The sequence below is a fragment of the Mesoplodon densirostris genome, chromosome 11 (genome assembly GCF_025265405.1).
Source record: "Mesoplodon densirostris isolate mMesDen1 chromosome 11, mMesDen1 primary haplotype, whole genome shotgun sequence".
NCBI lineage: Eukaryota > Metazoa > Chordata > Mammalia > Artiodactyla > Ziphiidae > Mesoplodon > Mesoplodon densirostris.
The window spans coordinates 8,132,910-8,151,486 of record NC_082671.1 but is presented as its reverse complement, the minus strand read 5'-3'; the positions used below and the strand labels follow the sequence as shown (position 1 = coordinate 8,151,486).

The 18,577-nt window shown below is 52.3% G+C and overlaps 1 protein-coding gene across 1 annotated transcript; it reads right to left on the bottom strand.

Moving 5' to 3' along the window:
• Positions 1 to 4,249: 4,249 nt before the first annotated feature.
• CD4 (CD4 molecule) lies at positions 4,250 to 17,169 on the bottom strand. The gene is made up of 9 exons (XM_060112946.1): positions 17,121 to 17,169; positions 16,818 to 16,982; positions 8,802 to 8,960; positions 8,154 to 8,387; positions 6,830 to 7,168; positions 5,659 to 5,859; positions 4,965 to 5,086; positions 4,579 to 4,646; positions 4,250 to 4,280 (listed from the first exon to the last, which is right to left on the bottom strand). The coding sequence occupies exons 1-9, from the start codon at positions 17,167 to 17,169 to the stop codon at positions 4,250 to 4,252; spliced, it is 1,368 nt and encodes a 455-aa protein (XP_059968929.1).
• Between the last annotated feature and the right edge of the window lie 1,408 nt (positions 17,170 to 18,577).

Sequence of the window (18,577 nt, the reverse complement as noted above, 5' to 3'; positions counted from 1 at the left end):
TGCACGACTGACCCCGCTAAGGTCAGGTGTGGAGGGCAGGGGAGGAGACTGAGGGTCAGCGGAGGTGGTCCTCCGCCTCCATGCTGGGTGGGACCCTTCCAGAAGTATCCCTGTAGTTGATGGCGGAGGCAAGCTGACCGCTTTCCCAACTAGGAGGCTGGCTGGGAAGCCCTGGTCCCCATGTCAGGACTTCCAGCTGTCTTCTGCCTCTGGTGCTTGGCCAGTCAGGGGTCTTCTGGATGCCTCAAGGGGCATGGGGGTGGGGCTCAGCCGCCTGGACACACTGCAAGGGAGAGATGAGGTGTGGAAGGGGCGGAGCAAAGGTGGGGTCCAGGCTGGTCTCCAGCTGGCACCCAAGGCTCCCTTCTCTTGAAATGATAGAAATGACTGGTTACTAGGGGTCATGGGGTCATTCAGAACATTCTGCTGCCTTAAAGCAGATGGTCACTCTAACACCCCCCACGGATGAGAGCCCTGCTTTCCAGACCTCCAGGAAAGAAGGTATTCTGACCTCCTGTCTCCCATCCTTCGTCAGCCATTTTTCCTGCTTCTGGCGCTCCCGGGTCCCTCTTTCTGTCCCCTGCTCAGCACTCCCCAACCGCTATCTTCACATCCCTGAATCTCTCCTCAGAGCTACCATGGCAGAGGCAAGGCTTGTTTCTTCTTGAGGGCTCACTGGAAACTGGGATATGGTATTACAGCCATTCCCCAACCTTCCAGGCTCCTGGGTCCAGGGGTCCAGGTGCTCAGTTCCATCTCCCCAAGCCTGCATGATCACCCGCCCACTCACCGGGTATCTGGGAAGATGGGAGAAAGGAGGCTGGGACCGAGGCGGGGGTGGGGTGGGGTGGGGGGGTGGCAGGGAACCCGAAGGCAGGGGAACCACTGACATCAGAAGCATCCAGAAAAGGAAAGAGGGGGAACTAGGGGGAAGGAGGAGAGTTTGAACAGAAGAGAAGGAAAGAGGGGGCAAAGTGATAGTATTTGAAAATAGAAGGAAAAGCCAAGAGACCCCTGGAGAGGAGGCTTTGGGGGGAGGTGAGGGGGGGATGGAGGGAGGGAGCGGGGAGCAGGGAGGCTGAGAAGAAAAGCCCGGTGCTCAATAAGGTTCGGACTCCCTCCAGCTCATAGAGCCCCGCTCTCTCCTCCCCTGCCCTGAGCCTCAGTTTCCCTCTGATGGGAAGGAGGATGTTCTGAATTTGGTGACTCTGAGCTTCATCGAGCCCTGGGGAGGGGGTTCAGAGGAAGTCGGCTGAAAGCCTGAAGAGAGTGGAGGCAGGAAGGATGGGCGTAAAGGCTTTGGGGTAAGCGAGGTAAAAATGGGACGCATCGGTGGTAGCGTCTGTTTCCTGTAGCAGACCCTTAGACCCTTGCCCTCCCCAGAGGTCCTGGTCCATCCCCCACCTTTGTCTTCCCTCGGAGCCCAGTACACCCTAGTTGCCATGGCAATGGCCAGCTAGAGGGAGATGGAGGGAATCGGTCAGGAGCGCCCCCCACCTCCCCTCCAGCCTTGGACCCCTTCCCATCCACACCCACCCAGGCCCAGAGGGTGGGCTCAGGAGGAAAGAGCTGGGGACTCGGAGAGGGAGGGCGGCAGGAGGGATGTGAAGGACAGAGGGAGGAGGTGAAGGACGGAGAGCGATCAGAGGAAGGCGGGAGGGGGTCCGAGGGACCCCAGGGCGGAAGGGGGTCCCTCGCCCTTCGGGGTGAAGGGGTAAAAGGTCAGGCGGCTCCTCCCTCCTGCGGGCCACCCACCGCGGTCTCCAGGACAGAAACAGCAGGTGGCTGGGGAGGAGGGGCCGGCCCGAGGGGAGAGGAGGCGGCGGGGGGCGGGGGGGGAGGGGACCACGGGGGACAGGGCCGGGGTCGCCTTACCTCGGGCTGCGCCCAGCACTGCCATGGAGACAGCACTCCCGACGCGGCTCTCCCCGGCTCCCGCCGCCTGCCGGCTCCAGCTCGCCGCCCTCCTCCCTCCTCCCTCCTCCCTCCGGGCCTCCCTCCTCCCGCCCGTCCCAGCCTCTCCGTTCGGCCCCCTACGTCCCTCCGAGCCCCTCTCTCCCGGGGTCCTGCCGCCGCAGCCCCGGGTCGGGACGGAGGCGAGGCTTGAGGGGCGGGGGCGAGCGCGGGGCGGGGGACCGGACGGTGGGGACTTGGAGGGGGGAGGGGCGAAGAAGGCGCCAGGAGGGAGGGAGCGAGGAGGGCGGCGGGGAACCGGCTTCATTGGAGAACTGGATCGTGTCCTGCCCCCACCCCACCCGGTTTTCAACACGAACTCAAGCTCGACGAGGCAGCTGGCGTTGCTCGGGGAGTTGGACACGTGTGTCACCGAGTGTCACTGTGTGTATCTGTAAGGGCTGTACCCGGGTGTAGCTCACGCGGGCATGTGCTGGAGGCTGCCGAGTGAGGGGCGCTGGTGAGGACGCTGGGGCTGCTTGCGGGGTGCGGGGTACACAGGCTGAAAGAAAGCACCCCACCAATACACACCGCTTCCCCCTCCTGGAGCACAAATTCACACTTGTGTGGGCGACACACACAATTCTCCTGCACACATCACAGTTTTTCACGTGCAGGGCACACACAGCCCCTGCAGTCTCTCCCCTTCAGTGTATCACACACCCGCACACTCAGGGCCCTCTGGGGTGGGGAGGTGGGTAATCGGCGTCCAGAGGATTTTTCCCTCCCCAGGGAAACTTCGTCTCCTTCCTGGGGCAAGCCTGGCAACCTCTCCTCTGGGTCTGACCCCACAGATCAGAAGATTCCAGGTCCCCAGAAAAGAGCCATTTCTCTCTCTCTCTCCCTCTCTCTCTCTCTCTCTCTCTCTCTCTCACACACACACACACACACACACACACACAAATGAAGAAGAGCATCTTCCTTAAAGTCAGTCTCTTGGATTTTTCTGTCAGCTCAGGGAGGCAGGGGTGGGGAGTGGGCAGGAATACAAAGCAAGCCATGGGGAGCCCTGGAGACAACCGGTGTTCTTCCTGGAAGAGGCAAGCTGGAAGGAAAGGAAAAGGGGAAAAAGGTAGGGACTGCAGGAGGTGGTGAGAAAGGGAGGGGAGGAGAGAGAGGCAGAGGAGGCTGGGGATCCTGAGAGAAATGGATCAAGAAGAGGAGGAAGAAGAAAACTTGTAAACCCAATTTTCTTGTCTCCTGAGTCACTTGGGGGAGGGATGAAGGGGGGTGTGGGGCAGGGAGACTCTCTGGGGCCCAGAGGTACCCTCAGAGGGTTCACTCTCTAGCCAGCTCCCCACCCTGTCACCCTGTCAAAGCTCACCTTCTAGAAGGTTCTGATAGGGTGAGTGGCGGGCCACTGGACACTCTCCCACAGGGCCTGTGCTCGAAGCCTGTGCCCTGATTAGGAGAACGGCAGGTTTTGTCCTCTGCCAGCAGGTGATGAAGGAGGGACCCTAGGCAGGGAGGCCCTGAACTCTCTGAGGCAACCTCCCTGCGGTGAAGGGAATCCAAGGTAGTACCGGGCATCTATGACCAGCCAACTGCAGAAATCTGTGTGGTATTTGTCCCTGTGTTCAAGAGATAGCAGTGGACCTAGAGGTCAAGAGACCTGGGCTAGTCCACGTACTAGCCGTGTGAACCTAGGCCACCATCTGACCTCTCTGCATTCCATTTCTGGTCTATAAACTGGAGATGATAATCTTGGTCCTGTCACTACCAGTCTTGTAGGATTTTCATGAGGTTCAAATAGACTAAGGATGTGAAACTGATTTGTAGACAGCGCCACGCTGTAAGTCTGTGGTTCTGCTAACACAGGGTAAGATGCAGGGAGAATGGAGCAGCACAGGCTGGCAGTCAGGAGCCTTTGGATCTGGATCCATCCTTGACTGGCTGTGTGACCTTGGGCTAGTCCCTGCCTTCTCTGGTCCCAGGGTCCTCTCCCGTACAGTGACAGCCCTGTGCTTCGTGCTTCAGACACCCAGCCTCACCCTCCAGGCCAGGCAGGGCTGGTCCCACGTGCTCCCCTGAGATGCAAGTGAGCAGTGAGGGAGAGGGTCGAGAAGAAATCATCAAAGAAGGGCTAGGGTTTGAGTGAAAAGGAAATGGGAAGAGGGGGTGTGAGTGAGCCTCTGGAAGAGCGGACCCAAGGCCCACTGGACGGGGAGGGCAGGAGGCGGACAGAGGCGCTATTCCGGCTACATTCATCTGGTCCACAGGCCCAGGAGACCAACAGGAAATGCAGGGGGAGCCAGCTGGGGAGGCTGCAGGTGGGAAGCTCCTCCTGGCTGGGGCCTCAGGTGAGATTACACGTCTTCTGGAGCCGGCTGGAGGGACGAAGAATAAGAGGAGCACGTCTGTTCCTCCCCAACTCCTTGCTTTCCAGGCCCTCCCTGGCTCCCAGACCCTGCTTTTCTCTTCCAGCTCAGTGATGGCCTCTGGACACATCGCAGGCCCCCTGCCCCTCACCTCGCCGTCCTCCACCCCCCGCCAGCTACCTACCTCCTGGGCCATCCCTGCCCGCTTCTCTCCTCTCCACCACCTCCCTCTAGCCCCCATCTCCTCCTCTCTTCCTCTCCTCCCTTCCCTCTCTTCTCCCCCCTTCCCTCTCTGTCCCCTAGTTACTGCGAGCACTGGCAGGTCTTCTTCTCACTGAGGAGTCTCTTGATCTGAGACGTCCGCTCTGCCTGGCGCTGTCCAGGGAGAAAGAGAGGAGTCGTGAGGGTCCCAGGCCTCTGAAAGGGAGCTGCCCCTTGGAGGGGGGCGTGGGAGGGGAGAGACGGTGACTGTGGCTGAGGCCATCTGTCCCAGAATTAACTCTGTGCCTTCCTGTCTCTCCCTCCGCGTGGGATCTGGGACGGGGCCCAGCTGGCAGTGAGGCTGCTGAGCAGTGGGCCGAGGGAGCCAGAGCAGAAGCAGGTCACCGACACAGGGTATCCGTGTTGCCGTACAGGCCTCAGGTGCTCGAGTGCCCTGCGGGGGAACGAGGGCGTCTGGGGAGGCTCACTCACCCTGCGGTGCCAGCATTTAGCAGAGAAGATGCAAAATCCAGTGAGAAGCAGAAGAATGGTGATCCCCCCCAGCACCACAGCCAGAAGCTTCGGCCAGGCGTGGGTGAGCACTGGGGGCAAAACTGCAAGAGAGAGAGCTGTGCTCAGCTCCCTGCCCGCTGCAGTCAGGCACAGGGCACGCAGCGGGGGGCCTGAGGAGGGAGGGCCCCATTGTCCGGCCACACTTGGGTCTGGTCCTTGGTCTGGGAGAGCGGGGCAGGGTGCACGGGGCCCTCAGGGGCCCCCAGGGCTGGCAGGGAAAGGCTGGGGAAGGGGTTTTAAGGTTTAGACACTGCACTGTACCCTGGGGAGCTAGAAGCGGCGGTCCACGCCATGTGCCGTGCGCATGAATGTGTGTATGTGTGTGTGTGTGTGTCTGTCTGGGTTTGAAGAGGAGCCAGGGAGGGGGGCTCTTGCTCAGGTGGACCCCATTCCTGGGCTGTAGACCTTAGGGAGATGGGAACTTGTAGGACTACAAGAACCCAGGACCACACCCCACCTCACCTCATCACCCCTGTGTCCAGGCACCATACCTATAACCCACCCATCTCAGAGCAACTGGGAGGCTGTGTGGTCTCCACCAGCCTTGGGAGGGTCCTGCAGTGGAGGAGGTCGGGGCTCGGGGTTGGGCCACGGAATCTGGACTCTCACTCACTCTTGACCTTGGATTCCAGCAGGACTTTGCCCTTGTCGCTCAGTAGACACTGCCACATCCCTGCTTCAGGGCCCAGCACCGTCACCAGCTCCTGCTGACCTGAGACCCTCATACTCTGGTTCTCCATCTTCAAGCTCAGTGTCAGCCTGGGGGAGGTGGGTCCCAGCACCTCACAGGTCAAACTGTTTGGGGACTTAGTCACTGCAGAGGGACAAGAGCCTGAGACTGGGAGCCTGGACCTCTGGGTTCCCAGCACCTCCATGCTCTAAGGGGATTCATAGGACAATGAAAATGATACTTTACATTGGCATCCCTCTTTTAGCCTCTCAGAGCACATTTTCCTGCAGTTATAATGGAGGAAACAGGGCTTTTTTTTTTTTTTTTTTTGGCGGTACGCGGGCCTCTCACTGTTGTGGCCTCTCCCGTTGCGGAGCACAGGCTCCGGACGCGCAGGCTCAGTGGCCATGGCTCACGGGCCCAGCCGCTCCGTGGCATGTGGGATCTTCCCGGACCGGGGCACGAACCCGTGTCTCCTGCATCGGCAGGCGGACTCTCAACCACTGCGCCACCAGGGAAGCCCCGGAAACAGGGTTTTTGAGGCCCAACAGTCTTAGATTTGAAGCCCAGCCCCACTGCTTACTCTGTGAGTCCCTGAGCAAGTTACTTACCCACCTGAGCCCCAGACAAAGATTAAATGGAGAAATACATGTAGAGCGCTTGAATGGGGCCTGGCAGGTACAAAGCATCAACTATTAACCGTTATTATTTATGAGCTTGTTATGATGGTTAAGGAGATAAGGATGGGGAGAACTCAGTGTGGCGCCTGACACTGTCACCATCACTGTCGTACTGTTATCCTCCTGAGGAGAAACCTGACCACAGAGGGGAGGGGCTTAGCCGGGGTCACAGAGGGCCGGGCAGAGGCAGCACACTAGAGCCTGGTTCTCAGGGAGGCCCCTTGGGGATTCTAGTGGGGGCCACCCTAGGCCGGCTCTTGGACGTCAGGGAAGAACAGAGGATCGCAACCTCAGTTCAAAACCAGCTCTCGATTGGCTCCATCAGGCAGCCAGGGCCGAGGCATCCCTCTGGGGGCCTGTCCTGCCTTGGAGGGTCCCAGGGCCAGGTCCCTCCAGCCCCGCCCCGCCCTCACCTTCTCAGCCTAGCTTCTCACCTCTCATCACCACGAGGTTCACTTCCTGATACAACTTCCCCTTGGTGAGATCCAGGGTCAGGTTTCCAGAACCTGCGTACTGAGGCAAAGCCTGGGGCAGAGTCAGGTGGAGGGGGAGCACCTTCCTCATGTGGAGCTTGAGGTCCTTGCGAGCCTTTCCCACAGTCACCTTCCCGTTCTTCAAGGTGAAGGTGATCCAGGACTGGGGGGAGGAATTCCCCCTTGCCTGCAGCCAACTCAGCTCCCCGCTCAGATCTTCATCTCTGAATGTGAGTGGGAAGGAGAAGTTCACCTGCTCCCCCTCCTTTGCATAGACTGTGCTGGAGACCTCCTGGAAGGCTGGAGGGGGACAGGACAGAACCCGGGTCCATACGCAGGCACGCGGTGGGTAGGCACGTGGTGGGGGAGACGGGAGGAGACCAGCTGAGTCCAAACACCTAGGCTGCCATTCGGGCGCTTAAATTCCCATCTACCTCTCCTCTCCTCTCTCAGCTCTGCACCCCAGGGGGGTCCCACGGCAACACCCCCTCCCCCTAGAAGCCCTCCTAGAACAGCCCAGACACAAGGGGCCTCTCCCTCAGGATCCTGGAGCACAGAGGCCATTTGGCCTGCACCACTTGGGTACACAAGTTATATCACCCTTCACAAGATAAGAGCAGATACTGGCTGACTACGTGCCAGGTGCTGTTCTAAGTGCATTCCGTACGTTACTTCTGCCCATAACACGACAAGGTAGGCTAGACCATCCCTGTTTTACAGATGCAGAAACCAAGGCACAGAGAGGTTCAGTAACTTGCCCAAGGCCACACGGTTAAGTCAGAGCCAGGATTTCAACCAGAGTCCACACACTTCACCACCACGCTACCCTATCGTGTGTCCCATAAGCACCTGGAGCACAGGATCTGAGGTAGTGCCTGCCTTCTGGGCTCTTTTTTTCCCTCCCGATGCTGGCTTGCTGCTGTGAGTGTCCCTGAATTAGTGGCTTTGCCAACTTCGTGGGGGGAGCTGAGGCAACGAAGAACATAGACGCCCTGGACAGCCCTCCTTCGGGGCTTCCTCCTGGGTCTCTGGGGTCCCTCACATCCTCATATCCCCTGTCCCTTCCTTCCTCCATGTCCACTACCCTGAGGCATGGCTGTAAATCAGCATCTTGAGGAAGAGAGGGCCCAGTATGTCCCCCAGGGCAGACTTCCGCTCCAGGGGGCCCTGACGCTGGTCTCCGTCCACCCCCACCCCACACCAGACCCGGAAGTGGAGCAGCAGAGAGAGAAGAGGGACCGTCCGTCAGGCCGGGGGGCCTGCGGAGGAGGGGAGCGCCTCTCACCCAGCACCAGGATGTGCTTGCTGAGCACCAGCGTCTGCTGGTCCTGGGAGACGGTGCATGTCCAGGTGCCACTGTCCTCCAACCCCACCTGGGGCAGTGACAGACTCCTGGCCTCATCCTTCCTTTTATTGCCTGGACCTCTCCATTGCACTGAAGGGTTACTACCAGAGGGGCCTTCCAAGGTCAGGGTCAGGCTCTGTCCCAGCAGCAAGTGGGTGTCCGAGCTGGCAGTCACTGTGGGGGCAGCAGGGCAGTCGTGTCACACACACGCACCATCTCCAAGGAGAGGGGAAGGAGCCAGGAGACCAGGCGTGTCTCTCGTTACCCCCATCCCAGCATCTCCCTTCTGCCCATCCCCCGCCCAAGGCAGCGTTTCCCTCTCCCCTCCCCCTCTCCTCGTCTGTCTCAGTCCTCCCTCTGTCTCCTGCCTCTCCATCCCCCTCACCCCCACCCCTAGGTCTCTTCGACTCCCCCCCTGCCTGACCCAAGGCCTGAGGAGGGGCTGAGGAGCCGCGGCGGCCTCTCTGATCAGTCTCTGGACTGTTGAAATGCCACCAGCTCAGGCCCTGGTTTGGGTATATGGGGATGGGAGTCAAGGAGGAAGGGAGATTGGCTGGAGGTGTCCTCATCCCAGGCCGCCCCACTCACATCTGAACACCTGCAGTTCCACCTCGATCCTCTTGTCCTCCACTTCGCAGATGTAAGTCCCCGAGTCAGGTACTTCAAGATCCTTGATGACCAGAGGAAAGGATCCTCGGTCCCACAGGTTTGTTTTTGATTCGACTCGAGAGTTCAGCTTGGAGGCACCTGGGAGTAGAATGCCACCGTATTGAGGAGGTTGGGGTACCCTGGAGGCACGGCACCCCCTGGCGAGGGCGGTGCCCACAACTCTGCTGATCTGAGTTGCTCATTTCCAGCAGAATCTGCCTCAGGTCCTAATCCGAGAACCCCAGACTGGCGAGGAGGTCCCAACACATTCTTTTACCAGGCCAGGACAACATCTCACTAACCCAAAATATAAAATCTTACCCTCATTTAGAGAGCACCAACTCCTACATGCCAAACACTTTACATGCATCATCTCAAGTAATCTTCACAACAGTTCTGAGACATAGGTACTGTTTTGCTTATCTTGCAAATAAGGAAAGTGAGGCTCAGAGAAATTAAATAGTTGCCCAAACTCTTGCTTACACATTATCGGCAGAAACATAAACCAGTACACTTTCTTTGGAAGGTAATTTGTTTTGTTTTCGTTTTCATTTTTAAAATTTTTACTGGAGTATAGTTGATTTTAAATGTCGTGTTAGTTTCTGCTGTACAGCAACGTGAATCAGTTCTAAATATACATACATCCACTCTTTTTAAAATTCTTGTTCCATATAGGTCATTACAGAGTATTGAGCAGAGTTCCCTGTGCTATACAGTAGGTCCTTATTAGTTAACTATTTTATATATAGTAGTGTGTATATGTTAGTCTTAATCTCTCAATTTATCCCTTCCCCTGGAAGGTAATTTGTAATATCTACCAGAATTACAAATGCACATGCAGAACTCAATGTTCACCAAGAAAGGAGAGATTAAATAAATTAGAGTTCACCCATTCAGTGGAATGCTATAAGAGAAGAATGAGAAGGCTCTTTCTATTCTGAGATGGAATAATATCTAAGAAACATCATCAACTGAATAAAGCAAGATATTAAGCAGGTTACCATTGCTTGAAAAGGAGGGGGAAAGTTAGTTAACATCTATCTATCTATATCTATCTATCTATCCATCTATCTATCTGTCTCTCTATCTATCTTGCCTGGTATATGAACAAATATTTCTAGAGGTGAACATAAGGAAATGGTCGCCTTGGTAGTCCCTAGGGAGAGGAAGTGCATCCCCATGAGACAGGTGTGGGAGGGCTTTTCACTTTATTTCCTTTTCTACCTTTTGAATTTTGACATCAGTAAGTGGTGGAGCCAGGATTAAGATTCAGGCTGTTGGGTACGTCATGCAATACTGTCTCTGGAAAGTTCTGCAAGCATGGACATGCGGCCTCCTCCAGTCTCCTCATCAGAACTAACAACCAGCACCCAGAGGGAGCTCTTCTCTTTAGCTAACCATTTTCTGGGTGTAGCAGCAGCCCCAGAACTTCATTACAATGAAGGGCTTTAGAAGCTAAATTTGCACAGTGAACACACAGGCTTTTATTTAGAACGCATATTTGGAGGGAGGGGGTGAAGGCGGCTGAGATAAAGCTCCCACCCTCAACCCCCTGGCCCTCTCCCCATTTTGGCCTTGGTGCGCGAGACTTACTGTCAAGTCGGCTGTCATTCTCCCTTCTTGCCTCTTCCAGACCTCACAGCCCCTTCCCGCTGCTCAGGGCCACCCTCTCCAGGAGGCCTTTCCAGATAACCTGTAGCCCTGGGCTCATACCCACCCCAGATTTTCCTCCAGCTCTGCCCACCTCCCCTTTCATTTGTCCTGCAGGAGTCCCTACCCTACCTGCTCTCTCCCCTGGATCCGTGTGCTGGTTAGCTCCCCAGTTTTTCTGAAATCCTACTACATTCCTTTTACAATCTACCAAACTTCTTGAAGGGGTAGCCTCCTCTGGTTCTGCCCCCGTGTCACTTCTTTCGATTCTCTCCTCCACATCTCAGCACCCTTCCCTTTTCTTCATCTTGGACTCCAATTCTGCTATCTACATTTAGGTGCTACTCCGGACTCTCTCCTGGATCCTCTTCCCCGTTTCTGTAGACATTCTCAATTCCACTGCATCCCTTGTCGACTCTGCAGATGACCCCCAGCCCCAGCCTCTCGCCTACATCCTGGGCCCACATTTCCAGTGGCCCAAGGGATGACTTTAGCTGGATGTCCTGCCATCACCCAAAACTCAATTGGTTCCAAATGAAATGTAACACCCTTTCCCTAAAATAACTTCCTCCTTGCTTCCCTTTTAAAACGTCTTCCGAGCCTCATCATGACCCCCTTGTCCAGACTGTTCCATACTTTGTAAAAGTGATTCTACTTTGTGAAAGGTCAAAGATTATCAATGCGTCTGGGATCAATTCATGGAGGAAACCAGTACTGAACCAAGCCTTAAAAGAAGTACAGGCGGTGAGCTAGAGGAAAGGGTTGCCGCAAGGACATCTAGGAAGGGGGAAAAGCTCCAGGAAAGCTGCAAAGGCAACCACCTCAAAGCAGTGAGGAAAACACCTGGGTGTGAGGTTTCTGGCTGGGGAGCTGCAGCAAGCGATACTGAGGGGGAGAATGTCAGGCAGAGGCTTCCAGGCTTAGCCTAATGGACTAGGGAGTGACACACGCAAAGCATTGCTTTGGGAGCCGGTACTGCTGCAGGAGGAAGAGAATTGAAGTAGGAGAGACTGGTAGCAGAGAGACTTGCCAGGAAGCTTCCACTGTAATCCAGGGGAGGGGTATGTGGCCTTGGCTAATGAGAACAAAGAAGATGAAGCAGAAAAACATTTCCACGGGAAGGAATGGCCATAAGCAGTGACTGATGGGAAATCGGGACTGAAGTAGGGAAAAAAAAATTGGCTCTATGGTTCAGAAACTGGGGGAGTCAGGAGAGTGATACTGCCATGGTCAGAGATCAGGAAGCCGGGAAGGGGAGCTGTTCTGAAGGAAATTCAAATCATGGGAACAGTACAAAAACGTCGACACAAAAGAGGTAAGAATGTTTAGAAGGGAGCACATATGTTTCAATCTCACAGGCGATCATAGAAATGCAAATTAAACCAACAATGATATATTTTTCCACTATCAAATTAACAAAAAAACAAAAATGTTTTAAGTATTACTATTCAGAGTCAACAAGGGTGCTGGTGAGATAGGCACACAGTGACATTATTATCTAGACTTACTGTAAATGGCTAGAACCTTTCTGGAAATGATCTTGCAGTATATACCAACTTTTTTTTTTTTTGCGGTACACGGGCCTCTCACTGCTGTGGCCTCTCCCGTTGCGGAGCACAGGCTCTGGACGTGCAGGCTCAGCGGCCATGGCTCACGGGCCCAGCCGCTCCGCGGCATGTGGGATCTTCCCGGACCGGGGCACAAACCCGTGTCCCCTGCATCGGCAGGCAGACTCTCAACCACTGCGCCACCAGGGAAGCCCCTACCAACTATTTTTAAAAGCTCATACCCTTAGTTTCATTTCTAGAACTTTATCCTTAAAATGATAATTTTAAAATGCAAGCCGTGGTGACCTAAACGAGAAAGAATTCCAAAAAAGAGGGGATATATGTATACATATAGCTGATTCACTTTGCTGTACAGTAGAAACTAACACAATATTGTAAAGCAACTATATCCCAATAAATTTTTTTTAAATGCAAGCCAAAACGTAGGTACAAAAACAATAATTACAGTGTTGTTAATAGGGTACAAGATCAGATGAAAGGGTAATGGCTGAACACTAGAGCATATAAACTCGATGGACTATTAGGTTGGCACCAAAAATGATATTTATAAATAATATTTAATCAAATGGAAATATTCATAATATACATATTTAAAGTTGTGTTAAGATCATCTTTACTTTTTCCGTTAGTTATTTGAACTACAAAAATTATACAGACTCAACACTTCGCCCTTGCCCACCCTCTTAATACTACAACTTGGTGTGGATTCCTCCATGATTTTTTCTTTGCTCATGCAGACATATATTCACACATATTGAATTTTTTAATTAAAATGGGAGTATATTATTGATACATACATAGCTTACTGTCTTTTCTTAAAGATTTATTTATTTTACTTTTGGCTGCGTTGGGTCTTCGTTGCTGCGCACAGGCTTTCTCTAGCTGCGGCGAGCAGGGGCTACTCTTCACTGTGGTGCGCGGGCTTCTCATTGCGGTGGCTTCTCTTGTTGCGGAGCACGGGCTCTAGAGCACAGGCTCAGTAGTTGTGGCGCACGGGCTTAGTTGCTCTATGGCATGTGGGATCTTCCCCGACTAGGGCTTGAACCCATGTCCCCTGCATTGAGCAGGCGGATTCTTAACCACTGCACCACCAGGGAAGCCCATAGCTTACTTTCCACTTAACAAAATGTGCTTGACATCCTTCTAAGCATGTGTATGTGGAGCTTTTTCATTCTGTTTGTTTTGAAACTATGAAACCTAATCTTTTTACTCTGATGATTTTTTATTTTTATTTTTTTATTTTTTTGGCTGTGTTGGGTCTTTGTTGTTGTGCGGGCTTTCTCTAGTTGCAGCTAGCAGGGGTTACTCTTCGTTGCGGTGCATGGGCTTCTCATTGCGGTGGCTTCCCTTGTTGCGGAGCACAGGCTGTAGGTGCGCGGGCTTCAGTAGTTGTGGCTTGCAGGCTCTAGAGCGCAGGCTTAGTAGGTGGGCTTAGTTGCTCCGCGGCATGTGGGATCTTCTCAGACCAGGGATCTAACTCATGTTGCCTGCATTAGCAGGGGGATTCTTAACCACCGCACCACCAGGGAAGTCCCTGATTTTTTAAATTAAACTTTTAATTCTGAGAAAACCGTAGATTCCCATGCAATTGTAAGAAATAATGCAGAGAGATCTGGAGTACCTTTTTTTTTTTTTTTTTGCGGTACGCAGGCCTCTCACTGTTGTGGCCTACAGGCTCCAGACGCACGGGCTCAGCGGCCATGGCTCACGGACCCAGCCACTCCGCGGCATGTGGGATCTTCCCGGACCGGGGCACGAACCCGTGTCCCCTGCACTGGCAGGCGGACTCTCAGCCACTGTGCCACCAGGGAAGCCCCTGGAGTACCCTTGATCCAGGTAACCCCAAAGGTAACAGCTTGCAAGACTATAGCACGATATCGCAGCCAGGATATTGGCATTGATACAAATCAAGATGCAGAACATTTCCAGCAGCATAAAGATGTTACCCTTTTCCCTGTTTTAGCCAAACCCCTTTCCCTTCCAGACCCCTGCCCCCACTCCTGGCAATTACTAATCTGTTCTCCATTTCTATAATTTGTCATTTTAAGAATGTTATATAAATGAAATTATACAGTATGTTACCTTTTGGGATTGGCTTTTTTTTTTTTTTTTTCCCACACAGAATAATTCTCTGGAAATTCATCTTGGTTGTTGTCTGAATCTATAGTTCATTCTTTTTACTGCTGAAAAATAGTCCATAGCATGGATATAACCATTTACCCATTAAAGGACATCTGGGTCGTTTCTAGTTGTTGGCTATTACTAATAAGGCTGCTGTCAACAATTTTATACAGATTTCCATGTCATCATAAATCTTTATTTCTCTGGGGTAAATGTCTCTGAGTACAATTGCTGGGTTGTTGCATGTTTAGTTTTTTAAAGAAATTGCCAAACTGCTTTCCAGAGCAGCTGCACCGTTTTATACTCCCACCAACAAGGTAAAAGTAAACCAGTGCCTTTACATCCTCACTAGCACTTGGTGTTGTCACTATTTTTTATTTTGGCCATTCTGATAGGTGTGTGGTGATATCTCATTGTGGTTTTAATTTTCATTTCCCTGATGACTAATGATGCTGAACACATTTTCATGTGCTTATTTGCCATCTCTATGTCTTCTTTGGTGAAATGTCTGTTCATGTCTTTTGCCTATTTTCCAATTGAATTTTTTTTGGGTTTTTTGGTATGGAATTTTGAGAGTTGTTTACACATTCTAGATACTAGTCCTTTGTTGGATATGTAGTTTGAATATATTTTCTCACATTTTATAAGTTAAGACAATTTTCCTCTTCTTAATAGAGTCTTTTTTTTTTTTTGGCCAGGCTGTGCAGCTTGTGGAATTTTAGTTCCCCAACTAGGGATCAAACCTGGGCCCCAGCAGTGAAAGCACCAAGTCCTAACCACTGGACCACCAGGAAATTTCCAACATCCTCTGTTTCTTTGCTGAGGCTTTCTGGTTTTCATTTGTTTCAAGCATGTTTGTAACTGTTTGCTGAAGGACATTTTATCATGGCTGCTTTAAAGTATTTGTCAGATAATTCTAACCTCTCTTTCATCTCCATGTGGGCACCTGTTGGTTCTTTTTTTCATCCAGTTTGAGATGTTTCTGGTTCTTAGTATCAAGAGTGATTTTCACTTGGAACCTGAACATTTGAGTGTTATGTTATGAGATTCTGGATCTTATTTAAACCTTCTTTTTTAACTGGCTTTCTTTTATACTGTTCTTATTACTGCCAGGTAGAGGAAGAAATCTAGGTTCTCCTCTCACCCTCCACTGTGCTAGAGGGGGATGCTCCTCATAACTGGTCAGGGATGGAAGTTCCAGTTCCTCACGTGGGGAAGTTCCAGTTCCCCATGTGGTCTCCATAGATCCTGGTTACTGCAGGGTGATGGTAAAGGTCTTGACTCTCCACTAGACCTCTTCTGACACCACCTCAGTGGGGGGGGTGCCTTCTAACTGCTGGGTGGGGTGGAAGTCCAGGATCTTCCGATGATCTCCACTGACTTTACAGGGGGTGGAGGAGCCTTCTCACTGGCTGGTGGGGATGCACAGCGCCATTCTCTACTTTGCATTCTCTGATCCCATCTCAGTGGAGGTGTTGGGTGCCTTATACAGCCTGGGTGGGGGTGTGTGGAAGTTTAAGCTCCCATTCAGCCTTTGTTGGCATGGGAGGGTGTGGGGTCACGGTTTTCCTCTGGTGTTTGGCTGAAGTAGAGCGGTCGTTATATTGAAGTTTTTTGTCTTGCTGGGTTGCTCCTTTCCTGGTCCTTTGACTAAAGAGAACAGGCTTCTGTGAGGCTTATTTTCGTCTGTGCCCATCAGAGCTTCCAGGTTGCTGGCTTCTTCAGCTCCAAGACTGGGGTATTCAAGGCAAAAAGAAAACTCGCCAACCTGTTGTTCTTCAGGCCCTGAGGTCCCTACCAGTCTGCTCTCTTCTCAACGCCTTTCAGAATCTTCTTATGTTAGTTCTATATGCAATGTCTAGGTTTTCATTTGTATTTCATGAGAGGAAGAGTGAAAAGTATGTTACTATGGACTGAATTGTGTTCCCCCAAAATTCAAAAAAAGAGAAGCATGAGGGTAAAATTTATGTGAGAAAATAACCTCCTTTACTGCAAAATAACGTTCCTAAGAAGTATTGAAATCTTAATTCTTTCCACTTTAAAAGCTAGAAATAAATCATTCTATTGCTTTTTTTTTTTTTTTTTTTTTTTTTTTTTTTTTTTTTTTTTTTGCGGTACGCGGGCCTCTCACTGTTGTGGCCTCTCCCGTTGCGGAGCACAGGCTCCGGACGCGCAGGCTCAGCAGCCATGGCTCACGGGCCCAGCCGCTCCACGGCATGTGGGATCTTCCCGGACCGGGGCACGAACCCGTGTCCCCTGCATCGGCAGGCGGACTCTCAACCACTGCGCCACCAGGGAAGCCCCCATTCTATTGCTTTTAATGGAAGTAAACAAAGTATGGTCATGGATCTGTAGCAACAATATTCATGAAATCATGGGTTTTATATGATAGTTATTTTTCTAGTATCCATTAATATAATGAAACTATAATAGACCACCAGAAGCCATTCCCCAGCCCACCAGCAGCTGACAGAGGGAGGCTCTGGACTTGGAGAGTCCCTGAGACTCTCAGCTGGAACCTCCAGGATCCCAGAGTTTCCTAGGAGCTGGGCTCTGACACCAGGGATGTTCAATCCCTGGGGTTTTCCTCTCTGAACAGGGAGTGGGGCCAGCCTACCTTTGTGCCAGAAGTAGCCATGATTCCCCAGAATCTTGGTCTGGTAAGAATTCTTCCAGCTGAAGACCAGCCTCTTATTCTGGGAAGCTTTGCAGGGCAGCTCTGCGAGGTCTCCTGCCTTACCCAGCACCACTTTTTTCCCCTGAGTGCCGGCTGGGAGCATCACTAGGTGGAAAAACAGGGGGTCAGGCCTCAAGGGTGTGGCTGCGCTGCCTCCGCCTTACCCCCCCCCCACCATTGCATTTCCCAATCAGCCCCTCCTCCCAGGCCACCTGCACCCAGGCTCCAAGTCTGAGCACTCACCCAGTTGCAGCACTAGGAACAGGTGCCTAAGAGAGGTTCCGGGGTCCATTGTGGCTTTGCTGAGGCAGGCAGGGACCTGGGCCTTCCCCCAAAGAAAAGGCAGGGCCTGGGGGAGACACCAGTCATCAGTCAGCAGGCATTCACCTGTCCTGGGACCCCTTCAGGACCTGGACAGCCAGGCCAGGACCTAGACATGCAGATCTCTAAACAAGACACCCACTGGACGCGCCATACGTGCTGTGCCCAGGCCAGGGGTGGGTTCTCTGCCAGGTGGGACCAGAAACGGATTCTCGGAGAAGGTGGTAAATTGGGACTAGGACCAGGGAACCAACCAGGTCATGAAGGTCCTTGAGTGCCATACTGGGAGGCTGGGACTTGACCCTGGGCGCTAGGGAGCTTTACCTAGAGAAGGACAGGAGTAGATTTACAAGATAGATGTCTTCAGCTGCTGAGCAAACAATGAGCTGGAGGAGGTCAAGCGCCAGAGGCAGGATTTCAAGAATCCTGGTGAGAAACCTCCAAACTACAAATAGAACTATGATACGACCCAGCAATCCCACTACTGGCATATACCCTGAGAAAACCATAAACCAAAAAGAGTCATGTACCAAAATGTTCATTGCAGCTCTATTTACAATAGCCAGGAGATGGAAGCAACCTAAGTGTCCATCATCGGATGAATGGATAAAGAAGATGTGGCACATATATACAATGGAATATTACTCAGCCATAAAAAGGGACGAAATGAGTTACTTGTAGTGAGGTGGATGGACCTAGAGTCTGTCATACAGAGTGAAGTAAGTCAGAAAGAGAAAGACAAATACCATATGCTAACACATATATATGGAATCTAAGAAAGAAAAAAGGTCATGAAGAACTTAGGGGTAAGATGGGAATAAAGACACAGACCTACTAGAGAATGGACTTGAGGATATGGGGAGGGGGAAGGGTAAGCTGTGACAAAGTGAGAGACTGGCATGGACATATATACACTACCAAACATAAAATAGTTAGCTAGTGGGAAGCAGCCGCATAGCACAGGGAGATCAGCTCGGTGCTTTGTGACCACCTAGAGGGGTGGGATAGGGAGGGTGGGAGGGAGGGAGACGAAAGAGGGAGGAGATATGGGAACATATGTATATGTATAGCTCATTCACTTTGTTATAAAACAGAAACTAACACATCATTGTAAAGCAATTATACTCCAATAAAGATGTTAAAAAAAAAAAAAAGAATCCTGGTGAGAGAAGATGAGGTCTGAACTCAGAGAGACGGACTTGAAGGAGGAGTTCTGAATTAAAACTCCCAGGACTGGGACTTCCCTCATGGTCCAGTGGGTAAGACTCCACGCTCCCAATGCAGGGGGCCCAGGTTTGATCCCTGGTCTGGTAACTAGATCCCGCATGCATGCCATAACTAAGAAGTCTGCATGCCGCAACTAAAGATCCCGCATGCCG